At 43.7% G+C, this 14,298-nt stretch overlaps 1 protein-coding gene across 1 annotated transcript in view; it reads left to right on the forward strand.

The window, feature by feature from the left end:
* The first annotated feature begins 8,936 nt into the window (after window positions 1–8,936).
* Window positions 8,937–14,298, forward strand: part of SH3GL2 (SH3 domain containing GRB2 like 2, endophilin A1) — a 217,700-nt gene continuing 212,338 nt past the window's right edge. The window contains exon 1 of the mRNA XM_045467478.1: window positions 8,937–9,129. Within this exon, the coding sequence (XP_045323434.1) occupies window positions 9,085–9,129 (45 nt within the window). The 5' untranslated portion in view covers window positions 8,937–9,084. The remainder of the gene's footprint in view (window positions 9,130–14,298) is intronic.

The following is a 14,298-nucleotide window of genomic DNA, read 5'->3' on the forward strand; positions in this document are numbered from 1 at the left end:
CTCTACAACTGTGAGAGAGTGGATTTCTGTTGCTTCAAGCTGCCCAGTTTGTGGTAATTTGTTACAGCAGCCCTAGCAAACTGATAAAGGCCCCAAATCTCTAGCCAAACTGCTTAATAATTGTGTCTCAATTTCTTTTCTTGTAGAAGTAAAAATAACCTGCCATTTGTGACGATGCAATGGGCTTCTAAAGGGAAAAACTTTTATGTTTGGCTGTCTGAGCCTCCAGGCCTGAGAAGAATTCTTGAGACTCCCACCCACTCCCAGTACAGCTGGCAGGACACCAGCACTCAAACTGGAGCATCGCTAGGACCTGGAGAGCTGGTGAAATCAAATTGCAGGACCCTACCCCAGAATTGTTCAACTAGTCGGAGGTAGGGCATCGATAATTTGCTAATCTAACAAATTCTTGGGTGATTCTGATGCTGCTGGTCTAGGGGCTACATTTTGAGCACTATGGGATTGGATACTTGGGGAAGATCTGTGGGGTAAATGTAATGAAATCAGCCTTACAAGAACTCTTGAAAGGGTGGGGGCTTTGTGCCATGTGCAGATAAACTGTAGGTTGTGTTACCATAAATAGGCGCCAACCACCTGCCCTTCCCTCATGCCTTACCCCTAAAAGTCTTGTAATATCTCATTGGTTATCTTCATTCTCAGTGAAGATATCCTGAGATTCTCTGAGTGATGAGATTCGAGACCAATTGAAAGTTAATTTCAGGACCTTTGTCTTAACTTCATGAAGCCTTTTCTCCAGGATGAATCCGTTCCTTGGGTTCATAACATGTGTCAACCTAAAAGAAGAGGTAGACCAAAGCAAGCTCAAAACTGTCAAAAAGATGAATTATTTGGGCATAGCAGAGGAATTACAATTGGCAACACGTAGACTGTAGCAAGCTTCGGGCAAGTCCGTGGAGGGTTTGGGATAGGCTGTGTTTATGGGCAGGGAATGTAAAGAGGGGTGAGTTTAGTTAGGCTGTTAAAATAGAAAACAAATGGAGACCAGTTATGAAAATTCTCCAACCAGACAAAACCACCCCAGTCATAGAAATAAAAGTTCAGTTTAGCCTATTTTGTGAGACTAGCGCACCCTGGGTGATTTCTTATTCATGCCTCTGGAAACCATAAGCACAACTTCCCAAGGTTGATACTGGCAACCTCTCCCCCGACCCCTGACTAACTTCCTACCATTTAAGAACATTCCAACATTATCAGCTTCTGTAAATCAGACATTTATAGGAAATCAGTCTCTCAGTCCTTAAATTTTGTTTCCCCAAGGGCACATGGATGAGATTTTCCATTTTATATCCTCTGTTTCCATTTTAGATTGAAATTCTTTCACACATATTTTCCTTACTATTGTGTAATTAATCATACATTTACCAGTTTTCATGTGCCAGTCACTGAGCAACCTTCTTGTTGATTTGTGTCCGCGCCCCCCCCCTCCACCATCATGTTTAGCTGGGCTTAGGAAACTAGGCCATCACTGTTCCTCAGAAACCCCTTAAATTTCTTTTAAGTCTTATTGAATCTCCCAAAACTTCTCCACCTACTCATCACTCATTCATTCATTCATTCACTCACTCATGAAATGCCCTGTGGAGCACCTCCTATAATGCTAGGCTTTCAGTAGTATGCTGGACATGCAGTGGTGCACAAACCCCAACAGAGCATGCCCTTATGGGGTTTGCAGAGTAGTGTGGGAAGGGAGGAGAAAGACATAAAAATCACATAAATACATGTAAAATCACAGCTATATTAAGTGCATCAAAGGACAGCGGTACTTAGTTCTAAAGGACTCTAATAGTGAGATTTGGGCATGCTGGGGAGACCAGGGAAGCCATTTGAATTGATTAGCCAGGTGTAAAGCAAAAGACAACTATTCCAGGGACAGAGCACAGTGAATGCAGAGTCCTGGTCAGAGGCAGGAACAGACAAGGGGGTTGAGCACAGAGAATAAGGGCATCAGGGGTGTCCAGCCTGGAGAAATGGGGAAGAAGCCAGATGGTGTAAGACCCTCAATGCTATATGGTCACAGTCTGAGGATATGGGCAACCTCCCTTGCTTCCACTGACTTTCACCTGTGGCCAGAACTTGCCCTCCTCATTGATCATGGCTTCACCCTTGCACACCTTCCCACCACTACTCTGTCCAGGTGGGGAGACATTCCTCCTCTTTTACCAGGTGACCTCTCCATTTGGCCTTTCTTCCCATCCTTTCTGCATCCTTCAATGACTGAGCTCAGTGAGTTTTTAAATCTTCAGTATGACTCACCTGCCATTATAACTGGATCCTTCCTTTTTTTCTTGAACATGTCTGGGTCTCCCTGGCTCAAAAAAAAAAAAAAAAAAAAAAAAAGAAAAGAAAAGAAAAAAGAGCTAATCAGATCCCTTACTATATCCCCTGACCTAATGACAGATTCTCTCTTCATCTTAAGACTTCTCATTTTGTGGGTTTGTGTGTGGGGCGGGGGGTGGGGGTGTACAATAGGGACATTTGTCTTTGTTCCTTCCACTTCCTCTCCATAGTCAGTTCTGCCTTGATAGAGCAAAGAGTTTCCTTATTATTACACGTGTTCAGTGGTCTGATGCTTGTGGGGCTGTGGTGAGATTTCCTTCCCCCTGTAATTCACCTTCAAAGTTAAGTCATCTTAAAAATTGGCATCAGGGGCGCCTGGGTGGCTCAGTCGGTTAAGTGTCCAACTTTGGCTCAGATCATGATCTCACGGTCCATGAGTTCGAGCCCCACATCAGGCTCTGTGCAGAGCCTGGAGCCTGCTTCGGATTCTGTGTCTCCCCCTCTCTCTGACCCTCCCCCGTTCATGCTCTGTCTCTGTCTCAAAAATAAATAAACATTAAAAAAGTTAAAAAAAAATTGGCATCAAAAGTTCTCTCCAACAACTCAACTCTATCTACAGGAAACTAAAAACATTTTCAAAATATTTGTTCTGAGGAATTCCCTATTTGGCAAACTTCCTGTGACTAGATCTTGAAAGAAAATTGGTATTCTTGAGATGGTGGTGTTTTATTGTTAAATGTTTGAAATGATATTTTATTTTTTAAAAAACTTTTAATGTTTATTTTTGAAAGAGAGAAAGAGAGCATGAGTGGGGGAGGGCCAGAGAGAGAGGGAGACACAGAATCTGAAGCAGGCTCCAGGCTCTGAGCTGTCTCCCCAGAGCCTGATGTGGGGCTCAAAGCCACGAACTGTGAGATCATGACCTGAGCTGAAGTCGGACACTTAACCGACCGAACCACTCAGGTACCCCCCTGAAATGCTATTTTAAAATAGTGCTTTATATCTGACCTGTCGCTGAAGTCAAGGTTAAGTGTGTGGACCAGGGATACTACAAGTTGTGCACATTTAATAAAACTGCCAAAAAGTTTTTTAAAAGATGTTTTATCTATTTTGAGAGGGAGAGAGAGAGTGCACACACATGGATGAGTGGGATGGGCCGAGATAGAGGGAGAGAGAGAATCCCAAGCAGGCTCAGTGCTGTTAGCACAGAGCCTGATGTGGGGCTCAATCTCACAAACCACGAGATCATGACTTGAGCTGGAATCAAGAGTCAGACGCTCCAGCAACTGAGCCACTCATGCACCCCATCACCAATAAGTTTTTAAAAGGCAAAATAAAAAGTTCCAAGGATAAATGATTTATTTAAATATGTAAATTATCTATCCTTTTAAGTGCATTTTTTGTCTTATTAAATATAGTAAAATAGAATAAATTTCTTTTTCATGTGTAAAGCTGATGCTGACAGAAATTTGGAAGGTTTACTCTGACAGCTTCATATTGTTGACAGCTGTTTGCTGAACTAAATTATCTCTCCTTTCTCACCTGGACTTTTCTGTCACCAAGAGAATGCATCCTTGAGATGACAGAGTAGGATGCATACGGTGACTAAGAAGTAGCTTTTCTCTGCATGGCTAACTAGCTACTAAAATAGAATGTGGCTTCTTTAACACAATGCTTTAACAGGCTGACTACCCAGATCCCATGTTCAGGGTTCACAGCATGCCTTCAGATCTTCTAATGATAATATCTATCCAGGAATAGAAAAAAAAAATAAGCCAGTGGTAAAGATGCCCTAACAATTTACAGTTAATTAAAGTTGTTTTCATTCCAGGAGTGGGCATTGCTATCTCAGAGTCCAGTTGCTTGGCATTTACCAGCATTTAGCTGCCAATTCCCAGGGGCTTGGGAGGTTCCGGCCCTGGCAGCCTGACACATACTGTCAAATAAACAAAAGTTTGATTTGTAAATCAGAATGTCAATGTCTTACAGGGAGAGCTGACACTTAAGGACTATATTCCTTGTCACACAATCTGCCCATTCTCTCGTCTGAGAAGGAAGCCTAATGCACAGCTTAGCAGGACTTGTGGTTTAATTGCTATGTTTGAGTTGCTAGATCTGAACAAGAAATGGGAATGGGATTAGAATGTTATTGTAGGGGTTGGGAGCGTGGAGGGGATAGGTCACTTAGAGTTTGTTGACTGCAAGTAACAGAGAGTCATAGTGGCTGAATTAGCAAAGGGGCATTTATGGGACGGTCATTAGGGACTCTCAGAATTCACAGGAACCTGGAGGTACAGGCTTGGATACAGCAGGGGAGCAGCAACGATAACCTCTGGACGGTGTGCACAGTTGGAGGGAAGGTTAGCCAGTTCCAGGCTTCCTGGCCCTCTGCTGGATCTAGTTTAAAAAAATTCATCAGGCTTTTAAAATTTCAATTTTCCCATATCTAGTGGGTGGTTATACTATTTGCTAAGAGTTGTGAAAATAAAGATAAGACCCTGCATTCAAAGACTAAAGGATCTTATATATCAATAGCTGCAACACACGTTAGATCAAGTTCGTGCAGAGGTGCGCCATCAGGGCTTTGGGACTCCCCCAGCGAAGGGAGGACATAAGTCAGAAGGTTGGGGAAACACTTCAAAGGAAAGGCACTGGAGATGGGCATTGGAGCTGGCAGGATTTTTCTAGAGGAGTTGGAAGCATTTCCAACTGGGATACAAATAACAAGAGGGGCCCCGGATGTAGGAGCTGGATGTGAGCCACCCACCTGGTTAAGTCCCCTCCTCCTTTTCCTGAAACTGGGTTACCAGGGTTCAGCCAAATGAAGAAGTGTTTGCAGGGAGAAGGGTCTGCAGTGCTTTGAATGGAAGAGGACTAGGTGGGGGAGAAAAAGAAGGGGGATGAATGGGGGGAAGACCTATGCATTCCATGTCGAAGAGACAAAAAAGTGTGCTTCTCTCTGTACAACCGTTGTACGGTGGGTATAGGTGACGAACCTGAAAGCAAGGAAAGGAAGGTGTCTCCCTCGATTTCCCATATCTAGGAAGGGGCTTGTTAGTCCCATCCATGCTGAGTGGGGGCTCAATGCTACTGGCAGCATCTGAAGGCCCCAAATCTTATGTTAAGAGCAATTCACACCAGGACAACCGTCTGGGTCCTGCACAATCTGTGATTTAATGCAGGGCTGTTGGTGAGGGCTCTTGAGCATCAGACCCAATGTAGCAAGGATACAGCATCAGTGACAGTGATAAATTGTTCCACTTTTAATTCCCATCTGTATGTATTAACACTGACTGGAGGCTTCTGCCCTGAATTAAGGCTAGAGGCTGGAGTAGAAGAAGTTAACGATGAGGGAGTCACTCCCTTTCATTGCTTCTGTTTTCTCATCTGTAAAATAAAATGTCAGGGTTTAATGCCTTTGTTTTACTATGTTTCTTGCACTCAGTGAGCTTCCACATAAATTCAGGAACAGTTTGCCCGTGAGTGGGCCAGAGGAAAGGGATCCAGGGCTGAAGGGCAGAAAGATGAGAGCTTCGGCTTATCCCCTGCCACCTTGGAACGAGGGGCCCTCTGAAAGGTGCCAGGGATGCAGCAGCTCTGTGCAAACTAGAGGTCCGGTATTTGCCAGAAGCTTTGGCATAATGTAGGGAGAAGTAGTGCATGAATGATGTGATGGAATTATTGCTGACCATGAATTTCCTGTCCAATTAGTGAGGTGCTGCTGTGTGGGGGTTTCATTTAATTGGACCTCTCCTGAGCCATCTAGGTTTATTTACCATTTTACATTGATTTGATCTCAGGGGAGGAGAGGGCAGCATGTTGAATTACAACAACCTTTTATGAAACAAAGTTCTTCCTCATTGACCTTTGATTCCCCTTTCCCTGCATTATGCCTCTGCATTTCTCTGTGAAGCCTGTGCCGCAGCTTCTTTGCAACCAAAGAGGGCACTCATGTTTGACATTTTCCAATGTCTGGTGCATTCATGCCTCTGCATTCAGGTCACAGTAAATGTCTAAAAGGGCTTTCTGAATTACTGGTCTGGAAGCTCCTTGGGGTTCAAGATGCAGTTGGTATGTATCTTGGCATCTCACCCTACCATCCCCCCATACCTCCTACCCTGCTGCCTGCTAGAAGGGGGACCTCAACAAACCTCTTTGAAAGGTAACATCTCAAAGGTCTTTATAGGTACGCATGATGACTTCGATAGAAATAGTGGATTTACATGAGATCCAGGGGATACTTGGCAGAATTAACCATGCTTCCAATTTCTGCCAAGGTAGTTCCTTTGAAATATAGGTGCTCAAAGTTGGTAGATGAAGAACCAGGGAAAGAGAGAGACTTGTTTTCATTTAATTTGTGTTTCCGGCAAGTGTTTGAAGTCCTGAGGAGATTCATCAGGTCCTCATTTCACACCTGTCACGGTTAAAGACCAGAGCTCATGGACCCCAGGTTCTTTGTTCTTTGGAGATTAGTTGCTCTCTCTCTCTCTCTCTCTCTTAACAGCTTCACTAAAGCCCATCCTTCTTTGCAAATGTTCTATGTTCAGATCTGGGAGCAGGCAGGTAAAATAAACCATAGAATACTTTTTCTGTTATACAAGTGATGAGAAATCATTTAAAAACTTGAGAGAAGAGAGGAAAAAGTTAATTCCTAGTCTCCCTACTCTAGCCCCCTGGTTTTCAAAGTGTGGCCACCAAAGCAGAGCATCACCTGGGAACTTGTTAGAAATGGGCCCCACTCTTGGGCCCCAACCAGAACTAGTGAATGGAAAACTGGGACTGTGGGAATTTTTTGCTTTAAAGTCCTCTAGGGGATTCTGATGCATGCTAAAGTTTGAAAACTGCTCCACAAGCCCAACCATTATTAGCATTTTATGCATTCTTTTCATGAGTGCGTGCGTGTGTGTGTGCACTCGCGCGTGTGCAGGCTTCACTAAACTGTTAGAGTACAAAAGCAGTCATTGTAACACTAGCCCCCAAAGCTCTCTTATCTAAAGCCCCACCTCCATTTGCAGTAAGTACAAACTATTGTGGAATTTCCTAATGTCAAGAATCTGGGAATCCCCATGGTGGGCCTTAGAGGTGTGAGTCATTGTGCTACATCATGGTGCCTCAGTCAAGTCTTGTTAAAGGTTGTCCTGAACTTTGGTGGATTAGTAGCCCCACCTATTTCTTGGCAGGACTGTTGTTTTTCCCTGTCTGATTCCTGAGACACAGATTGTCCCTTGCCCTGACATTCCATTACAATTTCCTAGAGATCACCAGAGCTTACTCTGTATCCTCTTTAGCTGGTAAGAAATCTGCAGGTTATGAGGCCAGGGTATGTATGGTCAGTGTGTGGAGCCACCATTCCCTATGATCGTGAGGTCTGGGGATTGAGTCTGCTCATTGCTTCAGTGAGACTGCAAAAAAGAGAATATACGTACCCAAACTTCAGTGAGGCTTTTTGTAGGAATGAAACAGGCAACTTACTTCACACACCTTTGATGACAAAAAATAAAATACACATGGGCCAGGGAGTCTATGTTAGTAGGTAGCAGAGGTCATGGAGGCAACAAAAGAAATTCCTAGAACTCCTTTGCTGCCACGTATTTCCTTATTCATCCACTTACCTTGCCTTCTGTCGCTCTGCCTTCTCTTCCTTACAAATTTGGTCCCCATGTGGGGACAGTGTTCAAGTTCTTTTCTATGGGCTTCTCAGTCCAAGACAAATCAGGGTAAATGGCTAATCACCAGAAGACAGAAACCATGGTAGTGCTGCTGTGCTACAAATTAACCTAATTCCATCAGTATTTGGCTTTAGCCCAGCCATACATACTTTGTTATGTATGTAATATTTGCACAGTTTAGTATTATGCTTTTTCATGTATAATGCTCAGATTGAAAATCCTAAAACCACTATCATAAGTGAATACCAAATTCACATTTGGACTTTTCTGTCTATAATCACAGGATTAAAATGCTATTACTGGAGTAATAGTCCATTTCAATTCTATTTACCTGACCAGCTTTAAGGCTTTAAATGTTTTTTCCTTCTCCTTCTTCTTCAAGCGTTATCAGACCAAAAAAAAAAAAAAAAAAAAAAAAAAAAGAAAGAAAGAAAAATCGTTTTGTTGGCTTTCTGCAACGTTTTGGAGGCTTAAGGGATATTGGAGTATTGAAACCAGGAACCAGGGCAGAGAAATGTGTTCTGTGAACAACCAAGTGGGCGCAAGGCAGAGAAGGAGCAATGACTTATTAATTACCCCAGATAGAACACCTCCTTTCCAGGAGGCAGAGAGGCTCAAAGGGCAAATGGGCCAGCTTCAGGCAGCGCCGGTGCGGCTACCTGGAAGCCCAGCAAGTCACCTGAGTCGCGCCCGTGCCTGGGCTGCCAAGCTGCAGCGACTGGTCCGCAGTGTGCGGGGCCACGAACCCCACTCCTGCGTTGGGAGAACGCCCTCGGTCCTTTAAGCACGCAGCCGGCTCGCGGCTGTCCTGGAGCCGGATCTCCGCGGTAGGCGCACAGGTAGCGCGGGCCGCAGCACCTGCCCCGCCAGCCCCGCGCCCGGGGCGGGGCTTCCCGCTTTCCCTTTAAGAGGCCGCATCACCCGCCCCTGACGTCAGGGTGTCTCTCCGCACGAGCCCGCGTCCCGCGCCGCTCCGCGCCCCCGCGCCCACAGCCCCGGCGGCGGCACGACGAGCGGCCGCCCGGCGAGCGCGGCGTTCCGCTCGGCCCTCCGGTCTCGCTCCGCCGCCGTCCCTTTCCGCACCAGCACCGCAGCCGCCCGCGCGTCCTCCCGCACCATGTCGGTAGCCGGGCTCAAGAAGCAATTCCACAAAGCCACTCAGGTAAGGCGCGTGACAGGTGCGCCCGGGGTGGTCCTGGACGGAGCCGCGAGGGGCGCGCTCGGCGCCTGCAGCCAGCGGGGAGCGCGGGGACCCCGGCCTGTGCCCAGCCCGCCCCGGCCGCCCTCCGCATCGCCCGCCCAGCCCGCCGCGGCGGCGTCCCGGGGCTGGGAGCCCGCCCTCCGTCCTCCACCCCCGGCTCGGTGCGGCGCTGCGGGCGTCCGCGAGTCTCCGGCGTCCCGCCTCGTCGCCCCGCGCGCCGCCCCCGCACCGCCCCGCGCCAGAGCGTCTGGGAGGGGACCGCGGCTGCACCGTCGCCCGGGCGTGCAGGTGCCCCAGCGGCGCGGCGGGAGATTATGTAAAGTCGTCTCTTACCCGGTGACCTTGCGGTGTTGGTGCCCCCAGCTGTCCCGGGAAGTGCTGGCACGAGCGGTGGCCCGCACCGGGGGTGACTGCGGTGATGTCCGCCGTCTGCGCTCCTCCACTGTGCTTTCTGAATCTCTCCTTCCATGTTGTCCCCAGGCGCCAGAGCAATAGGAGGATGAGGCTTCCTTCAGGGAAGCTCATGCATTAACTTTTCCCTGGAGAGCTCGGTGGTGAAACTCCTTTGAGGCCGAGGCTTGACCAGCAGTTTGTGTCTTTAAACATTTCCCATGGGTTTTGTAGCCTTAACATAACCAAATCATCATATATGTCTAAGTATTATTTTCAGTGAAGCTTTTACATCTTGAATGTGACCGTATTTCTCTGTGGGGTTAATAAGCTGTGATTACAACTTATTTAATTCAGATTCTAATACTTTAAGTCTCCTTGGGCTCTGTTGAAGAATTTTACATAGGGAAAGATAGGTGAATACTTATAATGTGACCTATTTCTTATGTAATGAGCGTGGTTACTTTTTTTTTTTTTTATCCTTCTGAAACAGTTCTAGTTTAAGGGATTTTTAGTTAAGGATTTTGTTGGTTTCTTCAAATGTTTCTCATAATTTAGCCTTAAATATTTTTTTTATAGATTAGCCTTGATTAATACTGAGCTTTCTCAATAATTTCTCAGAAGTAGTGAGGTTTTTCCTAGGCTACCACAGTAACAATCCTATTTTAAACCACATCCAAAAGAGGTGAGGGGTTGTGCTTTACAGAATCTTGGTTAAGGTAGGGGGACAGATGCAGCACGACGTTCCTCTCCTGTACGTCCACATGCTATGTCTATCACTATCCGCTTGCCTTTGTAGAATCAGTTTTTTTAATTTAAATTTTCTTAATGTTTATTTATTTTTGAGAGAGAGAGAGTCAGAGCAGGAGCGGGGGAGGGGCAGAGAGAGGGAGACACAGAATCCCAAGCAGGCTCCAGGCTCCGAGCTGTTAGCCCAGAGCCCAATGAGGGACTTGAACTCACAAACAGGGAGATCATGACCTGAGTTGCAGTGAGACACTTAACTGACTGAGCCACCCAGGCGCCCTGCCTTTTTAGAATCAGTTTTATCTGTCAGTTTGGAAAATTGAGAAAACTAAGATGATTTCAGTACAAATACCCATTAATGTTATTGTTTTTGCTTTTCAAATTGGATCTTTCTGAGTCATCTCTGACAGAATGTAAATATATTTATTGGTGTAATATGGAGGGCTTCTAATAACTTCATACTTCAGGTTCCTTCAGGTTTACAGACCAGCACAGGTGCTACCATAAATTCTTAGGCAGGACTTCTTTGAAGTCACTAACCTTTTTAATTTCAGGTATTTGTTACTTCTGTAAAGCAGACCTCAGCACTGGATTTACCAACACCACATCCCTTCTTCACTTTGATTCTGAGCACTTCTGCTGGAAATCTTGGAGCCTTAAAAGGCAATTAGGCTAAGGCTTGACCCCCACCTCTGCTGTTAGGGATCTTGAGCAAGTTACTTAACATTTGAATGTGTCTTTGCTAAATGGGGTTAAGTATCCACTTCCTAGAATTGATGGGAGTGCAGATGAGTTTTTAGAACACACATAATAAGTGTTCAATAAATGCTGTTAACATTAAAGATAATTTCACCAGTGTAAGATTCTGTCCTTTGTATTAGTAATAATGACACTTGAGGAAATGACGGAAGCTAGACTTTTTGGTTTTGTTACCTTAACAAAAAAATGATCAGATTGCTTCATTTCAGCCAAATCCTGAAGTTATATGTAACACGGAAGTTCAGAATAAAAAACTAGAATTGTATGATGTGAAAGAACTTCTTAGATTGTTGGAGGAGGTTTGCTTGTGACAAGAGTAGTATTCATCACACCTGATTCAGATGCAGAGTCACTGAGTCTTTTTTTTTTTTTTTTTTTTTTTTTTACTGAAAAGCCTTTCATTTCAGAGGTGAGACAACACACGATATCTTATCCATAACTTAATGGAGCACAGTCCTAGCCCCTGGCAAAGGTTATTCTTCATGTGTACGTGTGTATATTTGAAGGGTGTGTAAAGCCAGTGGTAGTGTTTGCGTGTGACAAAGATACTAGGGGAAATAGCCACGTCCTACTTTTTAAGCCATTTTTCCATACCCAGCTCCGTGAACCTGATCTTATCTACAAAGTAAGCTTTACACCTAGAATTATTGCCTTTCGAGAATAGATATGCTAGATTATATGGCCAATGTTCCCTTTTTTTTTTTTTTTTTTTTTAAATGTTTGCTTATTTTTGAGAGAGACAGAGTGTGAGTGGGAGAGGGGCAAGAGAGAGAGGGAGACACAGAATCCAAAGCAGGCTCCAGGTTCTGAGCTGTCAGCACAGAGCCCAGTGGGCCTGAACTGGGGCTACAACTCAGGATGGGCATGATCAGGACTTGAGCCAAAGTTGGACACAGCTGACTGAGCCACCCAGGCACCCATGTGTGGCCAGTATTCTTAAGTGGAGGGCCCCTCTTCAGGCAAACATTTCTCTTGTTTCTGTGAAATTGAGTTTTTTGCTTTTTCAGTGCAGGATATTTGTGTTAATAAAGCAGTATGCCTTTAAAGTTTGCCCACTGATTTGAAATCTCTGAATAGAAGTGTCAAGGCTGTTCTCTTGATTTAGAACTGATTATTTCTACCTTGTTGCCTACAGTTATTTTTAATATCTCTGATATTTGGAGGTGAAAAAATGCTTTTGCTAAAGACAATTTAATGAGTGGGAAAGACTTTCAGGTTGAGAATATATTAACAGCAAAAATTGATCATATTTTTACTTTAATATGCTTTATTACTTTATTGCTTGTAGATTTAATTTATACAATTAGAAAAAATAAGGTACTCCTTTTTACTGTAAAATAGGGCAAATGAACATGTATTCTACTTTTGGTGAGTTTTACTCATTGAGATTTCATTTCAGCAAGATTAATGTCAATTTTTTTCACTTGTTGGTTTAAACTGGCAGCATATTAGGTAAAAATAGCTGTCTGGTTCCAGTTAACATGCTGTTATTATAAATTCTATACTTAATTTTTTTTTTTTTTATCAAGCATTTGTTGTGGATGTACCTTGCTTTGTAGAAACAGGTGTAAGTTTGTTACAGAGTAAAATTTATTAGGTCATTGTATTTGTTTTGGCATTTGTGCAGAACTAAGTATCAAACTGAGTGTCTTAAACAACAGAAATTTATTGTCACACACTTCTGGAGTCTTGATGAAGGGGACAGTGAGGACATACTCCTCTGAAGGCCTTAGGCAAGAGTCTGTTCGGGCCTCTTTCCCAGATTCTAGTAGTTTGTTGGCAATCTTTGGCTTTTCTTGGTTTTTTTGCACATCACCCTGATTTCTGTCTTCATGTTAGCATGGTTTTCTTCCTATCTGTGTCCAAATGTCCCCTTTCTCTAAGGACACCAGTCATATTGAATTAGAGACCCACCCTACAACAGTATGACCTCATTTTAGCTTAAGTAGTTACATCTGCAGTGACTGTATTTCTGAAATAAGGTCACATTCTGAGGTACTGGGGATTAGAATTTCAACATAAGTTTTTGGAGGGGGCACATAACCCATAACAGCTATTATTTGTGTGACAGGATTCACCACAGTGTTCTCCTAAATATTGCATTTGATTTAGCATTAAGAAGACAATTAAGTCTATAAATAACACCTTTATATTGCATTGAATGAGATATGCTGTCTTCTTTTCAATAAATTTGGTTAGGATATATACCTACTATAGACTACATCTTTTTTTTTAAATGATAGAAACTAATATTTGGTTAGGCTGTATGTTATGATATAATCTGGTGCATGATTATTGTTCCACTCAGATTCATCAACTGGAAAATTTTAATTACATTGGTATTTTATGCCTTCCCATTTAACTAATTTCTTCATGCTTTCATCATATTTAAAGTGCTGTATTTTACATAGATGTTTTGCTTGGGAGAATGTTGCATAAATCTGTTTTATGCATTTATTGATTTGGTGAGACTTCAAACTTGTTAAGGTATTTAATGAAATATATAATTAGTTATAACTTTGAGTGAGGTTTTCAGTTCCTTAAATGCTTGCTTTAAGGCAGTAAAATCTCTGCTGCCTTCAAAATCTTGAGTATAACTTTTTTGTTCACATAGGGTTTCTATACATGCACTCTTTGTCAGGTTCTTACCTGGGGTCAATAAGAGGCTGGAAGGACTATATGTTTTCTAAAATTATATGCCACATTTTATATGTGCATTTTTCTGAGGGACAGGTTTTTACCCTATCATAAACTTGTTCATTAGCTTTTTTTTTTTTTTTCTTTAAAGTAGGCTTCATGCTCAGTGCAGAGCCCAACATGGGGCCCAACATGAGGGCTTGAACTCAAGACCCTGAGATCAAGTCCTGAGCTGAGATCAAGAGTTCCATGCTTAACAGACCGAGCCACTCATCATCAGCGTTTTTTTTTTTTTATCATCTTTTTTTTTTTTTATGTTTATTTTTGAGAGAGAGGAGGGGGGGGGAGGGCCGTGAGGGTGGACAGAGGATCCGAAGTGGGCTCTGTGCTGACAGCAGAAAGCCCAATGCAGGGTGTGAACTCAGAATCATGAGATCATGACCTTAGATGAAGCTGATTGCTTAGCTGACTGAGCCGCTCAGGTGCCCCTTATCATCAGCTTCTTAGAGGAATTCCTAATCCCAATCCTGTTCCCTTCCCCCAAAGTAAAAATGCATTATAACAAATTGATCATGTCATCAGGAGAGAATGGGGTGG

The sequence above is a fragment of the Leopardus geoffroyi genome, chromosome D4 (assembly GCF_018350155.1).
Source record: "Leopardus geoffroyi isolate Oge1 chromosome D4, O.geoffroyi_Oge1_pat1.0, whole genome shotgun sequence".
Lineage (NCBI taxonomy): Eukaryota > Metazoa > Chordata > Mammalia > Carnivora > Felidae > Leopardus > Leopardus geoffroyi.